The sequence below is a fragment of the Barbus barbus genome, assembly GCF_936440315.1.
Source record: "Barbus barbus genome assembly, chromosome: 46".
Taxonomy (NCBI): domain Eukaryota; kingdom Metazoa; phylum Chordata; class Actinopteri; order Cypriniformes; family Cyprinidae; genus Barbus; species Barbus barbus.
This window is the reverse complement of record NC_136724.1, coordinates 12390103-12408894: the sequence shown is the minus strand read 5'-3', so window position 1 is coordinate 12408894 and position 18792 is coordinate 12390103. Positions and strand designations below refer to the sequence as shown.

Sequence of the window (18792 nt, the reverse complement as noted above, 5' to 3'; positions counted from 1 at the left end):
GCAGGCTCCTCAGTCCAGCAGAGTGGTATTCATCAAATATAATGAAATTATGATAGAAATATCAATTTATTTAATAAATAGTGCTTTCGGAAAATAATAATATCCCAAATAAATAAATCCAAAACATTTAGAACAACAAATAAGACATTGATTTGACTGATCGTCGCATAGCCTAATTCACGTTTCAGTGGATATTTCATGTTTTATGGGGATGGCATTTATTGTGCTGAAAAGCGTCTGGGTTACACTTTATTTTAAGATGTCCTTGTCACAGTGTAATTATACATTTAAGTACTGAGTAATATTAATGAACTACATGTACTAACTATATGGTAGGGTTAGGTTTAGGGTTACTTGCATGCAGTTATGCATAATTTATTGTCATTATAATAGTAAGTACATGTAATGTGTAATAATGATATCTTAAAGTAAAGTGTTACTGTAATTTCAGAATTTCCCAATTCTTCTGATAATTTATTGAATTATTTTGTGTATAATTTAATTTAAAATGATTACGTCAGAGCCACCTAACGGTTCATGACCGACATATTTTAAATAAATAAATGACCAAATGTGTTTGGGAGTGATTCTTGCACCACCTACAGGTGAAACGTCACATCTGTCTCCTAGCAACAGCAGCAAGCTAAACAGAAACCCAAACACATCTCTCAGCGTTGCTGGCATTTGTATGTTTTGTAGAAATCATTTATTAAGATATTAATTATTTATCTTGTTGAAAGGTGTTCTTCTGTATTAGTTTTTAAATATTGTTTTTATGTAGATCTAGATGGGGAAAAAAGTCAAAAAAGAGGCAGAGGCATTCTCGAAAGATGTGGTGAGAACATTTTTCTCCACTCGTGTGATTTTGCAGGGCTTTCCTGAAATATTTCACGACCTTTTAATAACTTTAATTAATAACACGCCTTATTTTTTCAGTTCGATCCTTTACCTATCGAGAGCAAAACAGCAGCGACAGCGGTTCTTATGCTCAGCTCTCCTGAAGAAGAGGTGCTGGCAAAAGCTTGTGAGGCCATCCACAAATTTGCAGAAAAAGGTAACTCATCTAATCTTAATACAGTCATCATCTGAAGGTCACTGAGAATTTTGCAGAGGTAAGTGCTCACTATATTCCCACGTGTGGCTCTCCTTTATCGATCCCTGTGTGTTTTGCTGTTGTGTTGATAATTTTAGGTGATGAGAATAAGACTTCTTTGATGTGCTTGGGAGCGATTGAACCTCTTTCTCGTCTCATATCTCACGAGGACAAGACTGTGCGCAGGAATGCTGTCATGGCTCTGGGCGTTATGGCTTCTAACAGTACGTAGGGTACAAAAATAGGCACTGCTAGTAAATCAAAGGATGCTCGCCAACATAGTTTTCAATCAAGCTGTCATATTTAAACAGATGAAGTTAAAAAGTGTTTGAAGAAGCTGGATGTAATACCTGCGGTCATCAGCAAACTATCACCTGAGGGTAATGGCACATTTTATCATTTCATTTTCAATTTTAGTACACACCCACACCCACACACATTTATAGATAGATAGAAAGAGAGAGAGAGAAATGTCTTTACTATCACTTTTTATTAATTTGACATATCCTTGCTGAATTTAAAAAGAAAAAAAGTACTGACTACAAACTTTTGAAAAGTAGTGTATAAAAAGATTTGTATTTTGAATAAATGTTGTTCTTTTTCTTTTTTTTTTTTCTCATCAAAGAATCCCCCCAAAAATCAAAGGTTACAAAAAAACAAAACAAAAAAATGTAAGCAGCACAGCTCTTTTCAACATTGATGAAAAATCTATAAGGATCATGTGACACTAAACGGGAATAAAATATATTTTAAAGTACATTAAACAAAAAAACATTTTTAATTGTAATAATATTTCACAATATTACTGCTTTCGCGGTATTTTTGATCAAATAAAGGCAGCCTCGATGAGCATTAAAAAAACATTAAAAAGAATAAAAAATCTTACTGACACCCCCCCCACACACACACACACATATACATATATATAATTTGTCAAATTTGATTATGCCATATATACATTATCATTTTTATTATTACATATATAATTAAAAATAATTGTTTCTTTTTATTGATTTTGCACAAACCTTACCTGTCACTTTCTTTTCCTCAGAGAATGTTGTGGTCCATGAGTTTGCCACTTTGTGTTTGACAACATTGTCAGTGGACTTTTGCTACAAGGTCCAGATTTTTGAGCACAAAGGGCTTGAACCTCTTATTCAGCTCTTGTCCTGCCCAGATCCTGATGTGAAGAAAAATTCAGTGGAGTGCATCTTTAATCTTGTACAAGTAAGACAACAGATGTCCGAGTCAGACAGAAGGTCTGTTGTGAATTAGACTAAAGGGCATCGGTCAGGGTGGTATTTTACAGCACTAACAAAACACAATTGTTAGATGAAAATTTTATTTGAAATGATTAGTATTTTGAACGATGCCATAGATATTCGATCAGTGTTAAAAGCATAGCTCTTTGAATAGCAGAAGGATGCAGTTAAAATCAATTATTTGTGCTCTTTTCTTCTTTGTGCACACTCAGGATTTTCAGAATCGAGCAGCCGTGCAGCAACTAAATGGACTCCCCCCGCTTCTGGAACTGCTACGCTCAGAGTTCCCAGTTATTCAGCAACTAGCACTGCACACCATAGAGAACATCACCACTGACAGTGAAACCCGCGTGGCCTTTAGGAATGTACAGGGCTTTGACAGAATCCTGGAGATCCTCGGGACCAAAGTAGACTAATTATTCTCATCTGAATTATTCATGAGCAATTTTTTGAAACGGCTCCTTAGTCACCTTCATTATGAGCAATCAAACTTTCCATATGCAAGTTGAGAACAATTCAAGCAATTCAATCAAGCAACACATGATTGAGCAGTAATGGCAACTGTGTCTCCTCCCTACAGGAGTTTAGTGACCTGCACGAGGGGGCTCTCAAGGTTATCTCGAACTGTCTGGAAGACAGTGAGTCCATGCTGCTTATTCAGATGATGGGTGGTCTGGAACAGCTACTGCAGTTTGTTGGCACATCCACACTGCCTGAAGCGCAGGCTAATGCAGTTAAATCCATAGCCAGGATGGCACAGACCAGTACGGAAAAAAAGCCTCAGTTCTCTGTTCTTTTATAACAAATGAGTTTGTACTCTATACAGTGTCAGACAAAATGTGCAAAAACAGCTTGTCACTCAAAGGTACATCTTTGTACCTTATGTACAATACATTTCAGTATGTTAAATGGGTAGTTCATTATTTACTCACCCTCATGTTGGTTTGATTTTAGAACATAGAAGAAGATATTATGTGTGTTCTACTAGTCAGACAAGTTTGGAACAACATGTTGGTGAGTAAATGTTGACAGAATTTTCATTTTTGGCCAAATTGCATTAGTACTTCAAGGGTGGCTGTTAGCATAAATATGCATATTAATACCTTAGGAGTACATATTAGCACATACACTCTAAAAAATGCTGTGTAAAATATGAACAAACCCAGCGATTGGGTTGTTTTCGACCAACGGTTGGGTTACATGTTTAACCCAACCTTCTGGGTAGTAACCCAACCGCTGGGTCAAAACTACCCAATCACTGGGTTTGTTCATATTTTACACAGCGCTGGGTTGTATTTAACCTAGCATTTTTAGAGTGCATTAGTACATGTTTGTACTGTAAAGTAGCATGTTAGTCCTTAAGAGGACATATTACTAAGATACATATTAGCACCTTAAGATGATATATGAGTATTGTAAGGGTGCATTACTGTGCATATTTTGTACTTTGAGGTAGCATATTAGTACGTTAAGAGGACATATTACTACTTTAAGAGTACAAATATGTATTTAACAGGTAGATATGAGAACTTTAAGGTAGCATATTAGTAGTTAAAGAGGACAAATTACTACTTTAAAGAGGGCATATTTGTACTTTAAGGTTGCTTATTAGTACGTTTAGAGGACATATTAATACTTTAATGTTTACTAGGATGAGAGTTGCTGAAATCGCGTTTGGTCTCGTACTGTATCGTGTATCTTGTCAGTGTGTGCACTTGCTTGGCCATTTGTAGTTGATAAACAGGAAAGTGGGTCCAGCTGAATTGAAATGATCATTTGTTAGATTGGTATAATGAAGGTTATTATACCGCGGCAGCGGTCGCGGCAGTCGTCGTGTGAAGCCCTCTTAGTGTGAAGACCAAAGAGTGTAAAGACCATCGACTCTACCGTGCGACTCCACCGGGCAGGGACACCGGCAAGGGATAGTAGTAGCTTTTTATTTAATTTTTTCATTGATATGTTTATTATTGAAATGTTGTTGTTATATGCATGTGTTAATTTTATTTAATTTCTTTATTTTCTTAAATATGTGGGTAGATAGTATTTATAGAGTTGTAACTTTTTAGTTTTAGTTACTTTTTCTTATTTGTAAGTCGCTTTGGACAAAAGCGTCTGCTAAATGACAAAAGTAAAAAAGTAAAGAGTGTAAAGACCATCGACTCTACCGTGCGACTCCACCGGGCAGGGACACCGGCAAGGGATAGTAGTAGCTTTTTATTTAATTTTTTCATTGATATGTTTATTATTGAAATGTTGTTGTTATATGCATGTGTTAATTTTATTTAATTTCTTTATTTTCTTAAATATGTGGGTAGATAGTATTTATAGAGTTGTAACTTTTTAGTTTTAGTTACTTTTTCTTATTTGTAAGTCGCTTTGGACAAAAGCGTCTGCTAAATGACAAAAGTAAAAAAGTAAAGAGTGTAAAGACCATCGACTCTACCGTGCGACTCCACCGGGCAGGGACACCGGCAAGGGATAGTAGTAGCTTTTTATTTAATTTTTTCATTGATATGTTTATTATTGAAATGTTGTTGTTATATGCATGTGTTAATTTTATTTAATTTCTTTATTTTCTTAAATATGTGGGTAGATAGTATTTATAGAGTTGTAACTTTTTAGTTTTAGTTACTTTTTCTTATTTGTAAGTCGCTTTGGACAAAAGCGTCTGCTAAATGACAAAAGTAAAAAAGTAAAGAGTGTAAAGACCATCGACTCTACCGTGCGACTCCACCGGGCAGGGACACCGGCAAGGGATAGTAGTAGCTTTTTATTTAATTTTTTCATTGATATGTTTATTATTGAAATGTTGTTGTTATATGCATGTGTTAATTTTATTTAATTTCTTTATTTTCTTAAATATGTGGGTAGATAGTATTTATAGAGTTGTAACTTTTTAGTTTTAGTTACTTTTTCTTATTTGTAAGTCGCTTTGGACAAAAGCGTCTGCTAAATGACAAAAGTAAGTAAGTAAGTAAAGTAATGGTGTATATTTGTATTACAGGTACATATTAGTACTTTAATGCTGCATATTAGTACTTTAGGAGGACATTTAGAACTTTAAGTGTGCATATTAGTGTCTTAAGCATGTATATTTGTATTTGGCACATATTAATACTTTAAGTGTGTATATTAGTATTTAGTACCTTAAGAGGACATATTAGTACTCCAAGGTTGTATTTACATACAGGGACATTTTTGTAGCTTTATAGACGGTTTCAGCGGCAACAACATAAACAAACGTTACTGCGCATGCGCGCTTTTGTGGCCCTAACTTAACTTCTGGTAGACATCCAAATAGAATCAATAACAACAGCTAAATCCCTCTAGAGTAGATACTTTGTTGATAACAAGCAAAATATATTTGCTGCGTAAATCAGACGGATTTATAAAAAATGCAAATTCGTTCTCTGCCAGCAGGAGGCGCTTTAGGTTTCCCCGGAAACGGCTGTAGACAAACGCTGCTTTATCGGGCATATAACATGCAAGATGAAATTAAAATGACAGCAAACATTTTCTGAAAACAGTGTTCCTTCAGAAAGACAGTGATATAAAAACACCCGCGTCTCGTTTTGATTTTTAAACGTGCATTACGTGCTCATGTTTATGCAACAAAGCCTTTTCGAAAATCGGTCACTTTTGATATTGTGGCGGGTCGCCATAAAAAATGGATGGGAAACACATTCCATAGCACAACCACCTGAGCCCAACTTCATTACTCATCACTTTAACTTTAACTGTGTTTGTAGCCGACGCCACTAACCAGACCGATAAACAAACACAGACCGGAAGTTAACTTTGGGCCAGGCCCGATGAAACAGTCTATAAGACATTTTACTACTTGAAGGGTACATGCTGTATTTGTATTTACAGGAATATAATAGTACTTTAAGGGTGCATATCAGAACCTTAGGAGGACAAATGAGTGTTTAGAGGGTACATATAGGTGTAGCTTTGAGGTGTAGTTCCCCAGTGACATGCAAAAGGAAAAAATTTTGCACATTTTGTCTAATAGTGCATACTGGTAGAAACTGATGTAAAGCAATAGACAGAACAGGATTTTGTTTTACAATACAATTGTATAACAATCCAAACTGTATATTGTTTTTCTCTCCATAAAGGTGAGAACAGAAAAATTCTGCATGAACAGAATATAGAAAAGACCCTCACTGACCTTCTCATGCAGGAGAATGAGAGTGTACGCACTGCTGCATGCCAGGCTGTGGCAACAGTGAGCAAAAACCTTCCCAGCAGAGATACGTTCAGAAGTCTGGGTAATCTTACCCACATCAGGCATCCGGGCTTGTTTTTATTTCCCTTTTTAATTCAGTCTGGCTTTAGTTTTGTCAAAATGATTGCTCTTGTCCTTTTGGGTCATTGAAGCGCTGATGTGTCTGTGCATTTCAGATGCGATTAAGCCCATCGTGCAGCTGTTGAACAGTGAAGGAAGTGAGTTGAGAATGGCTGCAGCAGAGGCCCTATCCAGCTTGACCAGCGACAACAATCTTAATGCTTAGTGAGTCATAATTTTGAAATGCAAAAAGATTATATAGTCAATACAGTATTGCACAGCTCTATAGTAATGCACCTTTCTTTCTCCCTTTTTCAGTGCTATACATGATGTAGAGGGTGACAAGCTCTTGGTGCGACAGCTGCGAGACAGCTGCACGGGAGCAGCTGTGTATGCGGCATCAGTCTTGGCAAACATGGCATCGCAGGAGGAGCTGCGCAAAGGCATTCTGGCCAATGAAGCTATGCCAGCATTGGTGGAGCTGCTACACTCCACTGACAATAACATACTCATCAGTGCAACGCAGGCTGTGGCTTCACTGGCTTGTGATGCAGAGGCCAGGATGGAGGTAACAGTGCACTGCACAAAAGAGTCAATTTCAAAGGTCTATACAATCGCCAGAGCTTATCAGCAAACTGAGTGTAGGAAAAACAAACTTTTTTTCTGGGTCAGTGGGTGTGAAGGACGTAAATGGATATTTGTGTCCTTTACATTATGTGCAGTGTCTGGTAATTGTTTATATTTATTTTTTACATGCAGCTGAGAAATGTTGGAGGCCTGTCACCTTTAGTTCAACTGCTCAAATCTATCAATGCTGAAGTTCGGAGAAATGCTTCCTGGGCAATTAGTGTGTGTTCAAACGATGAAATAACAGCCCTAGAATTGTGTAATGCCGGGTAAGCATGCTTTATGCTTTAATACACTACATTTCCTACACTAAAATTCACATTTCTAAGTCTATATATATGAACATAATATATAACGCAAGTTTCCATTCCTCAAATTGATGCTATGAGCCTTGGATTTATGGAAAATAATTAAATAAATAAATAAAAATAAGTAAATAAATAAATAATTGACTTGCAAGGATTTTACTAGGCTTGAGATGTTTGCAATATATGTAGAATTAACTGTTAAAGTAAACAACCAATAGATGGCAGTAAATCCCAAGTATCAGATTTCTAGATGAGAATGAAGCCTATTTTAGGACTAGATTTTACATTTGTGATTATTTTCTATGACAATTGTACATGTTTTCCTCCAAATTTTTCATTCCTGTACTGCATATGGACATTTGATATAAATCACATTATTCTCAGTAGCCATTTCCATTATATTCTAATCACAGTATTTTTGTATTTAATTAAATTTAAATACATTTATATATTTTTTAATAAATCAGTGTCAGAACAACAAACACTAAGAAATAATATGTATGTCTATGTATTTAATAATATGTATTTTTTAGTTATAATTTTTTTAACATAATTATTATTATAATTCTTTATGAAAATAATGTCACAAAGCAATACTACTACTAATGAAATCCCAATGGTGCTATAATAGGGCTTACAAAATGTATTTCTTTTGATTTGGGGGTGAAATAAGATCAGGACATGTTCCTGAGATATTCTAGTTTTGAGAGATTCACTCTTTCAGATGTTTTGGCTGGTTAAGGGTCTCTTCATTGATTGTTCAGTCATTTAGATTTGTTGTCATCAATCTTACAGAGCTCTGGAGATACTCCAGGAAATCAACCTGTCACCAAACCGTAACAACAAATTTAGTGAGCTGGCACTACAGAAGCTTCTGGACAGTAATGTATCATTGAAGTATAGTCTGACAGGACACCTGTCAGCCAGCGATATAACTACAGATGGCTTCTACGACCCTGGACAGGTCAAAATGTGAATGTTTTTCAAGAGCCAAAATAAATCCTCAGTCATAGAGGTTGCATACATCAGTCAATCTCTCTTTTCTCTTGCTTTCTCTTCTTCCTTCTGCAGATAAGAATGGGTCATCAGGTTCCTACCTTGGAGGAAATATCAAAACAAGTTGTCAACAAACATCGAGCCACTATAGCAGTGAATGGGAAATCCCCGGATCAGTATGTTAAGGCCAAGGGTCATGCCTTGAAAATCCAAACCTTCTGTTTCAGATTACTGTCACATGAATCTTGCTCAAATATTGTATCAAACAGCTCCACAAATGATCATTTTCTCACTGATTTTTAGTGCAATCATAGTCATTTTAGGGGCACATTTAATCAAATGTACACTAAATGCCTTTTTCACTAGTATTTAGATCTCTTTTCACATCAGAGAGAAAACAAGCTCTTTGTGGAGAATAAAGACTTTCAGAGCCCACCCTCTTCCACGCCATTAGTTCTACAGCAGCACACTTGAATATTAAATGCCTCTGTTGCACAACAGATGTAGATAGATGAATTTCTCCAGGGGAAATTCTTTTGCATGCATTGGCTCGGGAATCTGGCAAAGAGATCCCACAGGAGAAATGGGAATTGTGCCACTGAGGCCCAAGCAACACAATTTATGCTCAGTTCAAGTTAATTACATTTGAAGATTCTAAATTACAAACAGAACATTACTTGACCGCTTTAAATGTTTGTTTTTGTGTTTGTTCCGATGGACTAATCTTGGGGTTTGTGGATTCGGTTCTACCATCCAAATTTGTCAAAAGCCAAGTTAGCACAAAGGTCATTTGATCCACAGCTCTAGAAAATGTTGTGATGGTTTTGCATAGTGAATGTTAAAGGCATAGCCCATCCAAAAATGAAAATTTGATGAAAATGTACTCACTCTCAGGCCATCCAAGATGAGTTTTTTCATCACAGGAACAGATTTGTAGAAATATAGCATTATATGACTTGCTCATCAATGGATCCTCTGCAGTGAATGGGTGCCATCAGAATGAGTGTCCAAACATCTAATAAAAACATCACAATAATCCACAAGAATCCACCAGTTGATGCCTTGTGAAAACTGTGTTTGTAAGAAACAAATCCATCCTTAAGGCATTTTAAGTTTAAACCATCGCACCTGGCCAAACTATCAATCCATAATAATGCTTCCTCCAGTAAAAAGTCCATCCCATGTTGTCCTCTCACATCAAAATCCACAAACATACTTGTTTGGAACTGTTTTGCAGTTCCATAGTGCTTGATTTGTGCATATTTCTTTCATGATTGAGATGCAACTTTAGCCTTAAAAATATTTTAATGATGAATTGGTTTATTACAAACATGCAGCTTGTGGATTAAGATAATTACTTGTGGATTATTGGGATTTTGACTGTGTTTGGACTCTTACGGCAAACATTCACTGCAGAGGATCCATTGGTGAGCCAGTGATATAATGCAAAATTTCTCCAGATATGATCCGATGAATAAACACACTCGTCTACATGTTGGATGGCCTGAGGTTGAGTAAATTTTCAGCAAATTTTCATTATTGGATGAACTGTTCATTTAAGATTAAAAAAATACTCTTTCTTTCCTCCTCTTCTATCAGATTTATTACCAAGGAACCAGATGATCGTAAGCAAGATAGTCCAACAGAAACTACTGCCTCATCTGTTTTGAGCAGCAAAAGGAACAGCAAAACACCAAGGTGTGTGTGCGTGAGTTGTTTTTACTTATAGACAGGTTTTCTGTAAACCATCTTTCTCACGCTCATCTCTATTTCTAAAGTAAAGTGAAAGGAAAGGGTAACAAAGAGGATGAGAAAAGGAAGGATGAGGATGAGTATAAGCCACAGCCAGAGATGGTGGTGGATGAAGCATGGAGCTTGCCGTATGACGCTGCATTTCATAATCTTGTCAAAGAGGCAGTCGAATCCATCTCGCCACTTCAGGATGTGGTCAAAATGTATACGGCTTTGGCCATGTGAGTTTTTTTTTCTCATTGTCATCCCATATTCAACATCCACATGGCTGAAATATGACAAGTAATGTGAGTTTTTCATAGGTTAGTGTGTGATGCAATGGGCGGCCAGGTTGAGCCAGAGAAGCTACATGACTTTCTGTGGGAACTGCACATAAGCGAGCTGAAATTTGAAGCCTGTTCCAACATCGTTCTCATTGGAAAAATAAAAAAATGCACCTACTTTCATAGAGCATTGCTTTACAAGGTAATTTATGCATCCTTATGAGCTCCAGAGATCCTGTGCTATTGCCAGAAACCTCTCTCTTCTTGACTGTCTAAATGGTCTGACAGCAACCAAGGATATAACACATATTCAGCAATAAGAATCAAAGACAAAATCAACCACTAATGTGAATATTTGGTGAGAAGTGTGGTTACGGCTTAAGTTGCAACAGATATTTTTGCCCAGCTGTGTGTAACAGATTAATTGCTATCCATTTTAGGTTCTTGCAGACCGAATTGGGCTGAGCTGCAGTCTTATAAGAGGAGAATACAACCGTGCCTGGAACGAAATCTTCATTAGCAGTCCAAAGAAAACTTATGGTTACTCTCAGCCTGAATGTTATATCATAGATCTCATGCATCAACCTGGAAACCTCATGAAAAGAAATTCTCCAGCAGCTCTTGCATATAAAACCATTTAATAGCAATATTTTGTTAGTATTATGTTCACACACACACAGTTCAATATAGTTTAATTAATATAAGAATTGTTTTTTTAAATGAATTTTGGTGTCGGGGTCAGCTGGTTAATGCATAATTTTTTATTTTATTTATTATAGCCTACTCTGTCAAAGTGAAATGAATTTAATTCTAATAAAGTATTATCAAAATTATGTGAATTCTGGTCAAATCTTAAATTACACTGCATTATCTCTGATTGTAATAACCGGTTGTAGAAGGCGGAACGCGTTTCTCTTCCATATGAAGGTCAAAGTCTGCGATGAAATATGATAAGAGCGAAAACATTCCGATAAGGCAGAAAATAAGGAACCCAAAAATCACCTTTTTATAAACTTCGACGTGCATGATGCGGTTAGTCCATTGACAAGAGGTGCAAAGTTTGATCCGCTTCAGCCAGTCGACCGTGACCCATAAAGTCTGAATTGTGACCGGTTTCCGCTGCTCGAGCTGTGAGGGGGGGAATAGAGACCACTGAGCTCAATTCAGCTTCTTTTCAGTCTTTTGAGGTAGCTTATGTGAACTAATAGTGGAGAAAGTCAGGCCACTGCATGAAATAGTACGTCGAGAAAAATGTCGCGTTTTCTAATTCGCTTCTCCTCTATCGTTTCCAACGGAGCGACTGTCAAATCAATTTTGCCTCAGAAGAGGATATTTGTAGGGATTCGGCTGGTGTCTACATCAACGGGTAGGGATTTTTTTCTATATTGTGTTTATAAATGAAGTACCCCAGGATATTCTTTCTATTGTAATTATTGTATTTTGTACAATTTAAATTTTGTGCAATTCCATTTGGTTATCTAAGTCGGAGCAAAGTGCAGTTATTCTAGTCATGTAGCTCAGAACATGCATGCGTGACCTGATTACTCAAACAGTGCTGGCTTTTGAGAAAGGCCTGCAAAAGTTTCTGTGATGTTCAAATAAATAAGTAAAATAATAATATATTAGACTCAAAATCAAAAAGAAATGCACAATATATAATTTGAGATATAATACTATATTTGCCCTTATATTTGTAGCCTAGCCTATAACACTAGTTTATTCGATTTTTTGACTAATACCACAAACATCTCAAAAATCTAATCAAATTCATGTTTGTTTTCTCAACAGAAATGATTTCACAGCCTAGAGAATGATGCCATTAAAGACCTAACTTTGTTATTTTAGAAGACAAATATGATAGAATGTAAAATTTCTACTAATTAAAACAATATTCCCAAGACATTTTTTGTTTGAAACATTTTAATTCGAGAAAGGTTCTAAGGAAGAAACACTTGGATTTTTATTTGTAACAATTCTTTACAAATTGTGAGATTAGTATATAATTCATTATTAATTGGAATGTGTTGGAACAAAAAATGTATTGCGTTTATGGCTGTTTATACAGGTTTGCGGTCACTGACACGTTATGACCAGTCCACAGATTGGCAGAGGAAACTGACTCCAGAACAGTATGTTGTTACAAGAGAAAAAGGCACAGAGGTGGTAAGTTAACAAAGCAATAATAATGTTTAAAGTAGCTCATTGGGTAACTCAAATAATATAGCGCACACTAATTTTCTGGATACTTTAATATATCTATATTACACACTATGAGTACACACTTTTTTATTTTATAGCCATTCAGTGGTATCTACTTGAATCACAATGAGGTGGGCATGTACCACTGTGTTTGCTGCGACGCTCCTCTTTTTGGGTAAGAATTTTTAAAAACCTAAATCAAAATACAATTAAAATTGTCATTCTCCTCAAAGACATGTTGATACTTTTACATTTTTACAGTTATGAAGAGTAACAAAATGATTCAAATTAATATTCAATCTATTAAATATAAAAAAAATCATAAATTAAAACTTGCAATTATAAATACAATTTTGTCTTTGGCTCTGACAGCTCCGAAGCGAAATATGATTCAGGAACTGGTTGGCCTTCCTTCTATGAGGCTCATGGGACATGGGAAAAAGACGAGAGTCATGCCAACATTGTCCGTCGCCCTGACAACTCACTCGGTAGCACAGGAACAGAGGTTATCTGCAAACATGTGAGTGCAGGTCAATGATGTCAGCCGGTTTAATCACTGTGTTGGCTTTTTCAGAAACCCTTGTGCTGTTTGCTAACACACAATTTAAATAGTAAAAATTCCACTCTTTTTTTCAGGTTGCCAGTGCCATTATAACATGTCATTTTATTTTATAGTGTGATGCCCATCTTGGACACGTCTTTGATGATGGTCCAGATCCGACTGGCCAGCGATTCTGCATCAACAGCGTTGCTCTAAACTTTAAGCCCAGAGAGAAATAATGTAGAGACATCCAGCAAAAAACTTGCATTTACAGTTATTCCATGCAAATAAAGAAAACAAACAGCATTTGAATAACACGTCCACTGTGGTATGCTATGAGTTACAGTTTACAATGTTTATGATGGGAAAAAAAAGGTTTGGAGATTGTGTTTTAGGAAAATACATTTTTCAAAGGGGGGGTGGGGGGTGGGGTTAGCAGCAAGACCATTTTAAGATTCTAAAGAACTCTTTCCACTGTAAAGAACCTATTGGAAGGGAAGTTAAGGATCTTATTGGAACCAGATGGCAATAAAAAACGTTGTTTTTAAGAGTGTGGTCGATTAAACGTCCCACAAGAAGGTGTCATTAAGTTCCTGTGCACTCTAATGTTGCACCTTGTGTTTTTAAATACATTAAAATCAGATAATGCACACACTTTATAACAACAACAACAAAAAAGATTGTAAATGACATATGTTGTATTAAAGTGAACATTGTCAGAAATGTGTGTGTTTGTGTGGGTTTGAGTTAATGATAAACCTGAGTCATCATCCTAAACTGTATTTGGCAACACTGGACAGTTGACTGGCTCTTATTAGCAAACTTCTAACAGAGCTGTTGGGGAAGACTGGGTATAAAGTGGTTTAGTGGTTAAAAACAACCGATTTCATGATTCGCTTCTGGCTGCATTTGTTCTTTGTGCTTGTGTGGCTCGGTTTCTGGGAGCCTGCCGAGGCACGAAGAGCACGCTTTAAACCAACACCACCAAAGCCAAAGAAATCCGAGGCAGAACAGATTATTGAAAAACTAGCTCCGCGTCAGAACATCAACATTGATCAGGTATATTTCAACATCATTCATGTCACAGCAATCAAGTTAATCCGTTATGGCACGTTTAATAAAAAACTATGAGTGAGCTTGTATTATGCCCAATGTTGTTTCAACAGACGGCAGATATATTTCTTCATAAATGCACGCACAGTTTATGATTTTACACTGTCTGATTCAAAACTCTGTCTCTAGATGAGTGGGAAGTGGTACCTGCTTACTGTGGCGTCAAGGTGTAAGAATCTTCTGGAGAGTGGCTTCAAGGTGGAGAGCACGACTGTCACTTGGACTGTCACTGGTGACAAGGTGTCAGTGAGCACTGTGAGGAAACTGTGAGTACTGTTTGAGCCACATTTTACTCACTGCCAGCTGATCTTATTTCACTTTATGATATAGTTCGATTTATCAAAATACTGGCCCTTAATTACCTTAATTACTTCAGTTATGAGAGGACAGGGAGCCCCGAGTGAATAGGGTAAAAAAGAATAACTAACAGATATCACCATACTTGATATACACCAGAAAAAAACAACAGCCCACGTGCATCATTTTTCAGGAATGAAATGTTGTTTAAAATCAAACAAAATATACAAAAAAAAACCCTCTGTAAAAGCCTTCAAATTATAGATAGGAATAAAACTGCAATGTTTGGTGTATGTGGGCTAAGTGCCACTGAAGTGGAGATTGGCTCAGTTTAGGAGAAAAATAAGAAAATGGCCTTTAAAGATATACAGACACAAACAGATAAAGTGCAATAAAAGAAACAATTAAAAGTGTAGTTTGGATGTTTTTTTTAATTCCACTATTCTGAAATAAAAAAATAAAAAAAACACTTTATGAAAACCCCAAAAGGCCAAAATCTACATGTAAAAACAGTGTTTTTTCCTGCAGTTCATCAGGAAGTAAAATGCTTATAATACTAATAAATCAAGCATCCCTTAACAGTATTTTGAGAATTATTATAAAATTATTATGATAGTATACAATATTGTGAATGTTACAGAATTGCACAGGTAGGCCATGATTTCTCATGCAACCATAAAAAAGTTAGCAATTTTGAATGCTGGAAAATCAAGCAGAACTACATGCGAGCAAAGACCCCTGGCCAGCTGTTTCTCAAAGGTAGGTGCCGACTGAACTGCACTGACCACCAGACCAGGGTTCAAATTCATTCATACCACTATCTAAATTGATGGCTTTTCTTTGTTGTGAAATGCTCCCTGGCCTGGACTGACAATTGACACTAGATTACTTTAGATATTTGATTAATCTGGACATCCCATACTTTCAATTATTCATTCATTAGGGACCCAGTATTGCTTCGGCCTCACATGTCCAGCGTGGGTCTCTCGATCACAAACTTGCCAGTTCTGAGTTTAGTCAGAGGATGCAGAGTGAACTAGTACCTTTAAGTCAGTTGCCACTTGCAACTTGCACTTTTGATGATAGAATCCCAAGATTCCGCTTGTATATCCAGACCAGAACAAACAAATCTTCCAATCTAAGACATAAAACCATAAAAGACCTTTTAGTTTGCCAGGATCACACCTGGCTGGAGAAGGGAAAACATTTTCACAAGAGATCCTGAGGAGGACACACCCCCTCAGAAGCAGAACAGAATTATTCAAAGTTTTCAATCTTTCTCATAATAGAAGTGACTGCTGTGAAATTGAGAGCATTTTACCAATCGGACAGAGACCTTTACAATAATACTAAACAAAAAAACAACAACAGATTCACAGGATACATCATATGTGATATATAGAAATGATTTGTGAGCTTTCAGTGAAGCCTGGTGGGGGAGAGGGGGGACATAAATGAGCAAGGAGAGGTTTGGACCTCATTTGCTCTTTTTGGAGATCTCTTCTCCAGATTAGTTGTATTGTTTTGTGACAGTTCAGCTCTTACAGCCAAGACCAAATGCATTAACATTGGTCATATCCATTACATACTAAAATCATCAGCGAGTTGTCCTGATAGAACTGCTGTTACTAAAGTGCATGTAACATTCATTTGAAGGACACTAAAATAAAGTGTTTCTGTGGACAAATACATTAGATCCAGCATGCATTTGAACACTTTAGACACACTTAGAGTATGCATATCATTGCATTTACAACAATATATTTGCAAATGATGCTATATAGATAACATTTTTATTCACTCAGGTGTTGTAAGAGAGATCCACTAAGTTTGACAACCAGAAATTGTCCAAATATATATATATTAGTGTAATTTTATTGTTTATAATAAAACATATTTTTAAACATAAAATCCTCTTGGTAGGGATTGATAGATTGATTGGCATTCAATAATTTCAAATTTCTTATACAGGTAAGAGACCTGCTGAAAATGTGGACATAATGGTGCTTGAGACAGACTACAGCTCCTATGCTACGGTGGTTTTTAAAAGAGCAGGGAAAATTACCATGAAACTGTATGGTAGGTGTTCTAGTCTCTATTTTAAACTTCTCAAACCCATTCTTTAGTGTCGCAATGGCACCACTGTGGAAAAGAGCACTGTTTCAATCCAAACTTTATTTCATTTGAAAGGACGGTCCAGTGAAGTGCCTGATAATATAGTGGATAAATTTGAGGATCGTGCAAAGACATTTAATTTGGGATTGGACGTCATTTTCCAGTATCCTGACTATGGTAAGAGAATGGACAAATTATAATAAAACAGCTGATAAACACTGTTTTTTTTGTTGTTTTTTTTTTAACTCAAGACTCTTTTCCAGGGTTCTGCGAGTCCACAGAAAAGGTCCTGGGTAAGAGTTACATTTGTTTGTTTTTATATCGGCTTAATGTTTAATTAACTGGTATTTACAGAACGACATGCATATTAAGTCATTTAATAACTGTTACATTCTAAACATCGCACTGCTGATTCTAATGTCACGAGTCGTTATTTTGTAATGATTATTTTTAATGATTCAAATGAACCGATTCGCAGATCCTATATAAATACTCGACAGTAATGGAAAACACTGACACAACATAAAAAGTAGACTATTCAAATACAGAGTCATAAAAATGTTCAACTGATTATTTATTTCACTATGTGCAATAACACGTAAAATCCCGCGCGAGGAGTTCTGCGAACTGATTCATGTGAATCATTTAAGCGAACCGATTCTCTAAAGAATCGGATTTCTCGAGTGCTCTGTGGCGCTGCTTGGTGTTAGGCAACATTTACTGATTGGCTGAAATAATTTTTTTCATCCTACAAAAAGAGCCAATCCGGACAATTTGGACAATCTCCTGCTTGTTTTAGAATCACGTTGACTGTTTTAAAGGCATGTGTTGCTAAACTTGCATAACTTAAATTAGGTTTTGTAACACAAAAAAAGGTATAATTTTGTAATATCTCTATTTTTGCCTTTCAACCTAACAACACTATCATTGCTTTGTCCACCAGATCTAACCTAAGACTGACTGGCCAGCATCTTGTGAGGACTGTGAGAAAGCATTGTGCTAAGAATTGCACCAATAAAGTTATTTTGTAATTTGAAGGTTTTGTGTGTTTAAAATTACATTTTTTTGTTTGATCATGAATAATACATGCATTCAATATAAACCAACATATATTGAAGAAAGCACATCCCCCTAATCTTTCATTTATTTGGGTTACTTGCTAATAAGTATCGAAAGTGTCGATATTCTTCAAGCAATTCTAGATGTGACTAAAAAGCACTTATAAAACAAGGCAAAGGCATCTTGATGAAGTTAATGTGGTTTGTGATGTAACTCTCAAAACAAGACTCTGCCTGCCCACCCTTTCAGAGTTACACAACTCAAGGGCTAAACATCTTATATATCCAACATTCCAAAAAATATCCTAAAGTAATCATTTTCTTATGGAAAAACATCTAACACAGAAATGAAAGGCTGCACAAGAGCTTGTTCTGTATTATTCTGCATTACATTTTATTAATATATAATCAAATGGACTAAACAATATCTCCAATCTACACTACGATTTAAAAAGTTTGGGGTCAATAAGACTGGAAGAAGGATTTGGATTTAAATTGATCAACAGTGACAGTAAAGACATTTTTGTTTCAAAAGAATGCTGTTCTTTTGAACTTTTCACTGTTCATCAAGGACTCTTGAAAAAAGGTTTACTCAAAAATATTAACCAGCGAGTTAAACTCTGATAATAATAAAACATTATTCTTGTGCAGCAAATCAGCATATTAGAATGATTTCTGAAGGATCATGTGACACTGAAGACTGGAGAAAAATCTGCTTTGCCATCACAAGAATAAATGACATTTGAAAGTTTATTAAAATAGAAAACAGTTTGACTCATAATATTTCACAGTATTACTATATTTTGGTCAAATAAATGCAGCATGGATGAGCAATAAGAAACATGTATTGCATGAAGCCCAAACAGGGACATCAGTA

At 36.0% G+C, this 18792-nt stretch overlaps 3 protein-coding genes across 3 annotated transcripts; all 3 read left to right on the top strand.

Moving 5' to 3' along the window:
* Positions 1–631: 631 nt before the first annotated feature.
* On the top strand, positions 632–11429 carry LOC306865126 (armadillo repeat-containing protein 3-like). Its single transcript, XM_079409514.1, has 18 exons — positions 632–686; positions 782–835; positions 937–1054; positions 1192–1317; positions 1405–1473; positions 2145–2320; positions 2568–2762; positions 2936–3119; positions 6477–6629; positions 6763–6871; positions 6965–7214; positions 7406–7542; positions 8377–8545; positions 8653–8753; positions 10177–10275; positions 10356–10550; positions 10632–10794; positions 11033–11429. The coding sequence occupies exons 2-18, from the start codon at positions 788–790 to the stop codon at positions 11231–11233; spliced, it is 2493 nt and encodes an 830-aa protein (XP_079265640.1). The 5' UTR covers positions 632–686; positions 782–787; the 3' UTR covers positions 11234–11429.
* A 27-nt stretch (positions 11430–11456) lies between these two features.
* LOC306865124 (methionine-R-sulfoxide reductase B2, mitochondrial) lies at positions 11457–14055 on the top strand. Its single transcript, XM_079409512.1, has 5 exons — positions 11457–11958; positions 12658–12755; positions 12890–12966; positions 13164–13311; positions 13467–14055. Exons 1-5 carry the CDS (start codon positions 11844–11846, stop codon positions 13569–13571), a joined length of 543 nt encoding a protein of 180 aa, XP_079265638.1. The 5' UTR covers positions 11457–11843; the 3' UTR covers positions 13572–14055.
* Positions 14056–14132: 77 nt separating this feature from the next.
* On the top strand, positions 14133–17294 carry LOC306865125 (complement component C8 gamma chain-like). The gene is made up of 6 exons (XM_079409513.1): positions 14133–14391; positions 14575–14711; positions 15431–15501; positions 16714–16821; positions 16933–17034; positions 17121–17294. Exons 1-6 carry the CDS (start codon positions 14221–14223, stop codon positions 17192–17194), a joined length of 663 nt encoding a protein of 220 aa, XP_079265639.1. The 5' UTR covers positions 14133–14220; the 3' UTR covers positions 17195–17294.
* Positions 17295–18792: the final 1498 nt, after the last annotated feature.

Coding starts and splice junctions, on each gene's coding strand:
- LOC306865126 (XM_079409514.1), top strand. CDS start 788: ATGGGGAAAAAAGTCAAAAAAGAGGCAGAGGCATTCTCGAAAGATGTG. Junction 3,120..6,476: donor AGCCAGGATGGCACAGACCA/GTACGGAAAAAA, acceptor CTCTCCATAAAG/GTGAGAACAGAAAAATTCTG. Junction 8,546..8,652: donor GCTTCTACGACCCTGGACAG/GTCAAAATGTGA, acceptor TTCCTTCTGCAG/ATAAGAATGGGTCATCAGGT.
- LOC306865124 (XM_079409512.1), top strand. CDS start 11,844: ATGTCGCGTTTTCTAATTCGCTTCTCCTCTATCGTTTCCAACGGAGCG. Junction 12,756..12,889: donor GAGAAAAAGGCACAGAGGTG/GTAAGTTAACAA, acceptor TTTATTTTATAG/CCATTCAGTGGTATCTACTT. Junction 12,967..13,163: donor TGCGACGCTCCTCTTTTTGG/GTAAGAATTTTT, acceptor TGGCTCTGACAG/CTCCGAAGCGAAATATGATT.
- LOC306865125 (XM_079409513.1), top strand. CDS start 14,221: ATGATTCGCTTCTGGCTGCATTTGTTCTTTGTGCTTGTGTGGCTCGGT. Junction 14,392..14,574: donor AGAACATCAACATTGATCAG/GTATATTTCAAC, acceptor CTCTGTCTCTAG/ATGAGTGGGAAGTGGTACCT. Junction 17,035..17,120: donor TTTCCAGTATCCTGACTATG/GTAAGAGAATGG, acceptor ACTCTTTTCCAG/GGTTCTGCGAGTCCACAGAA.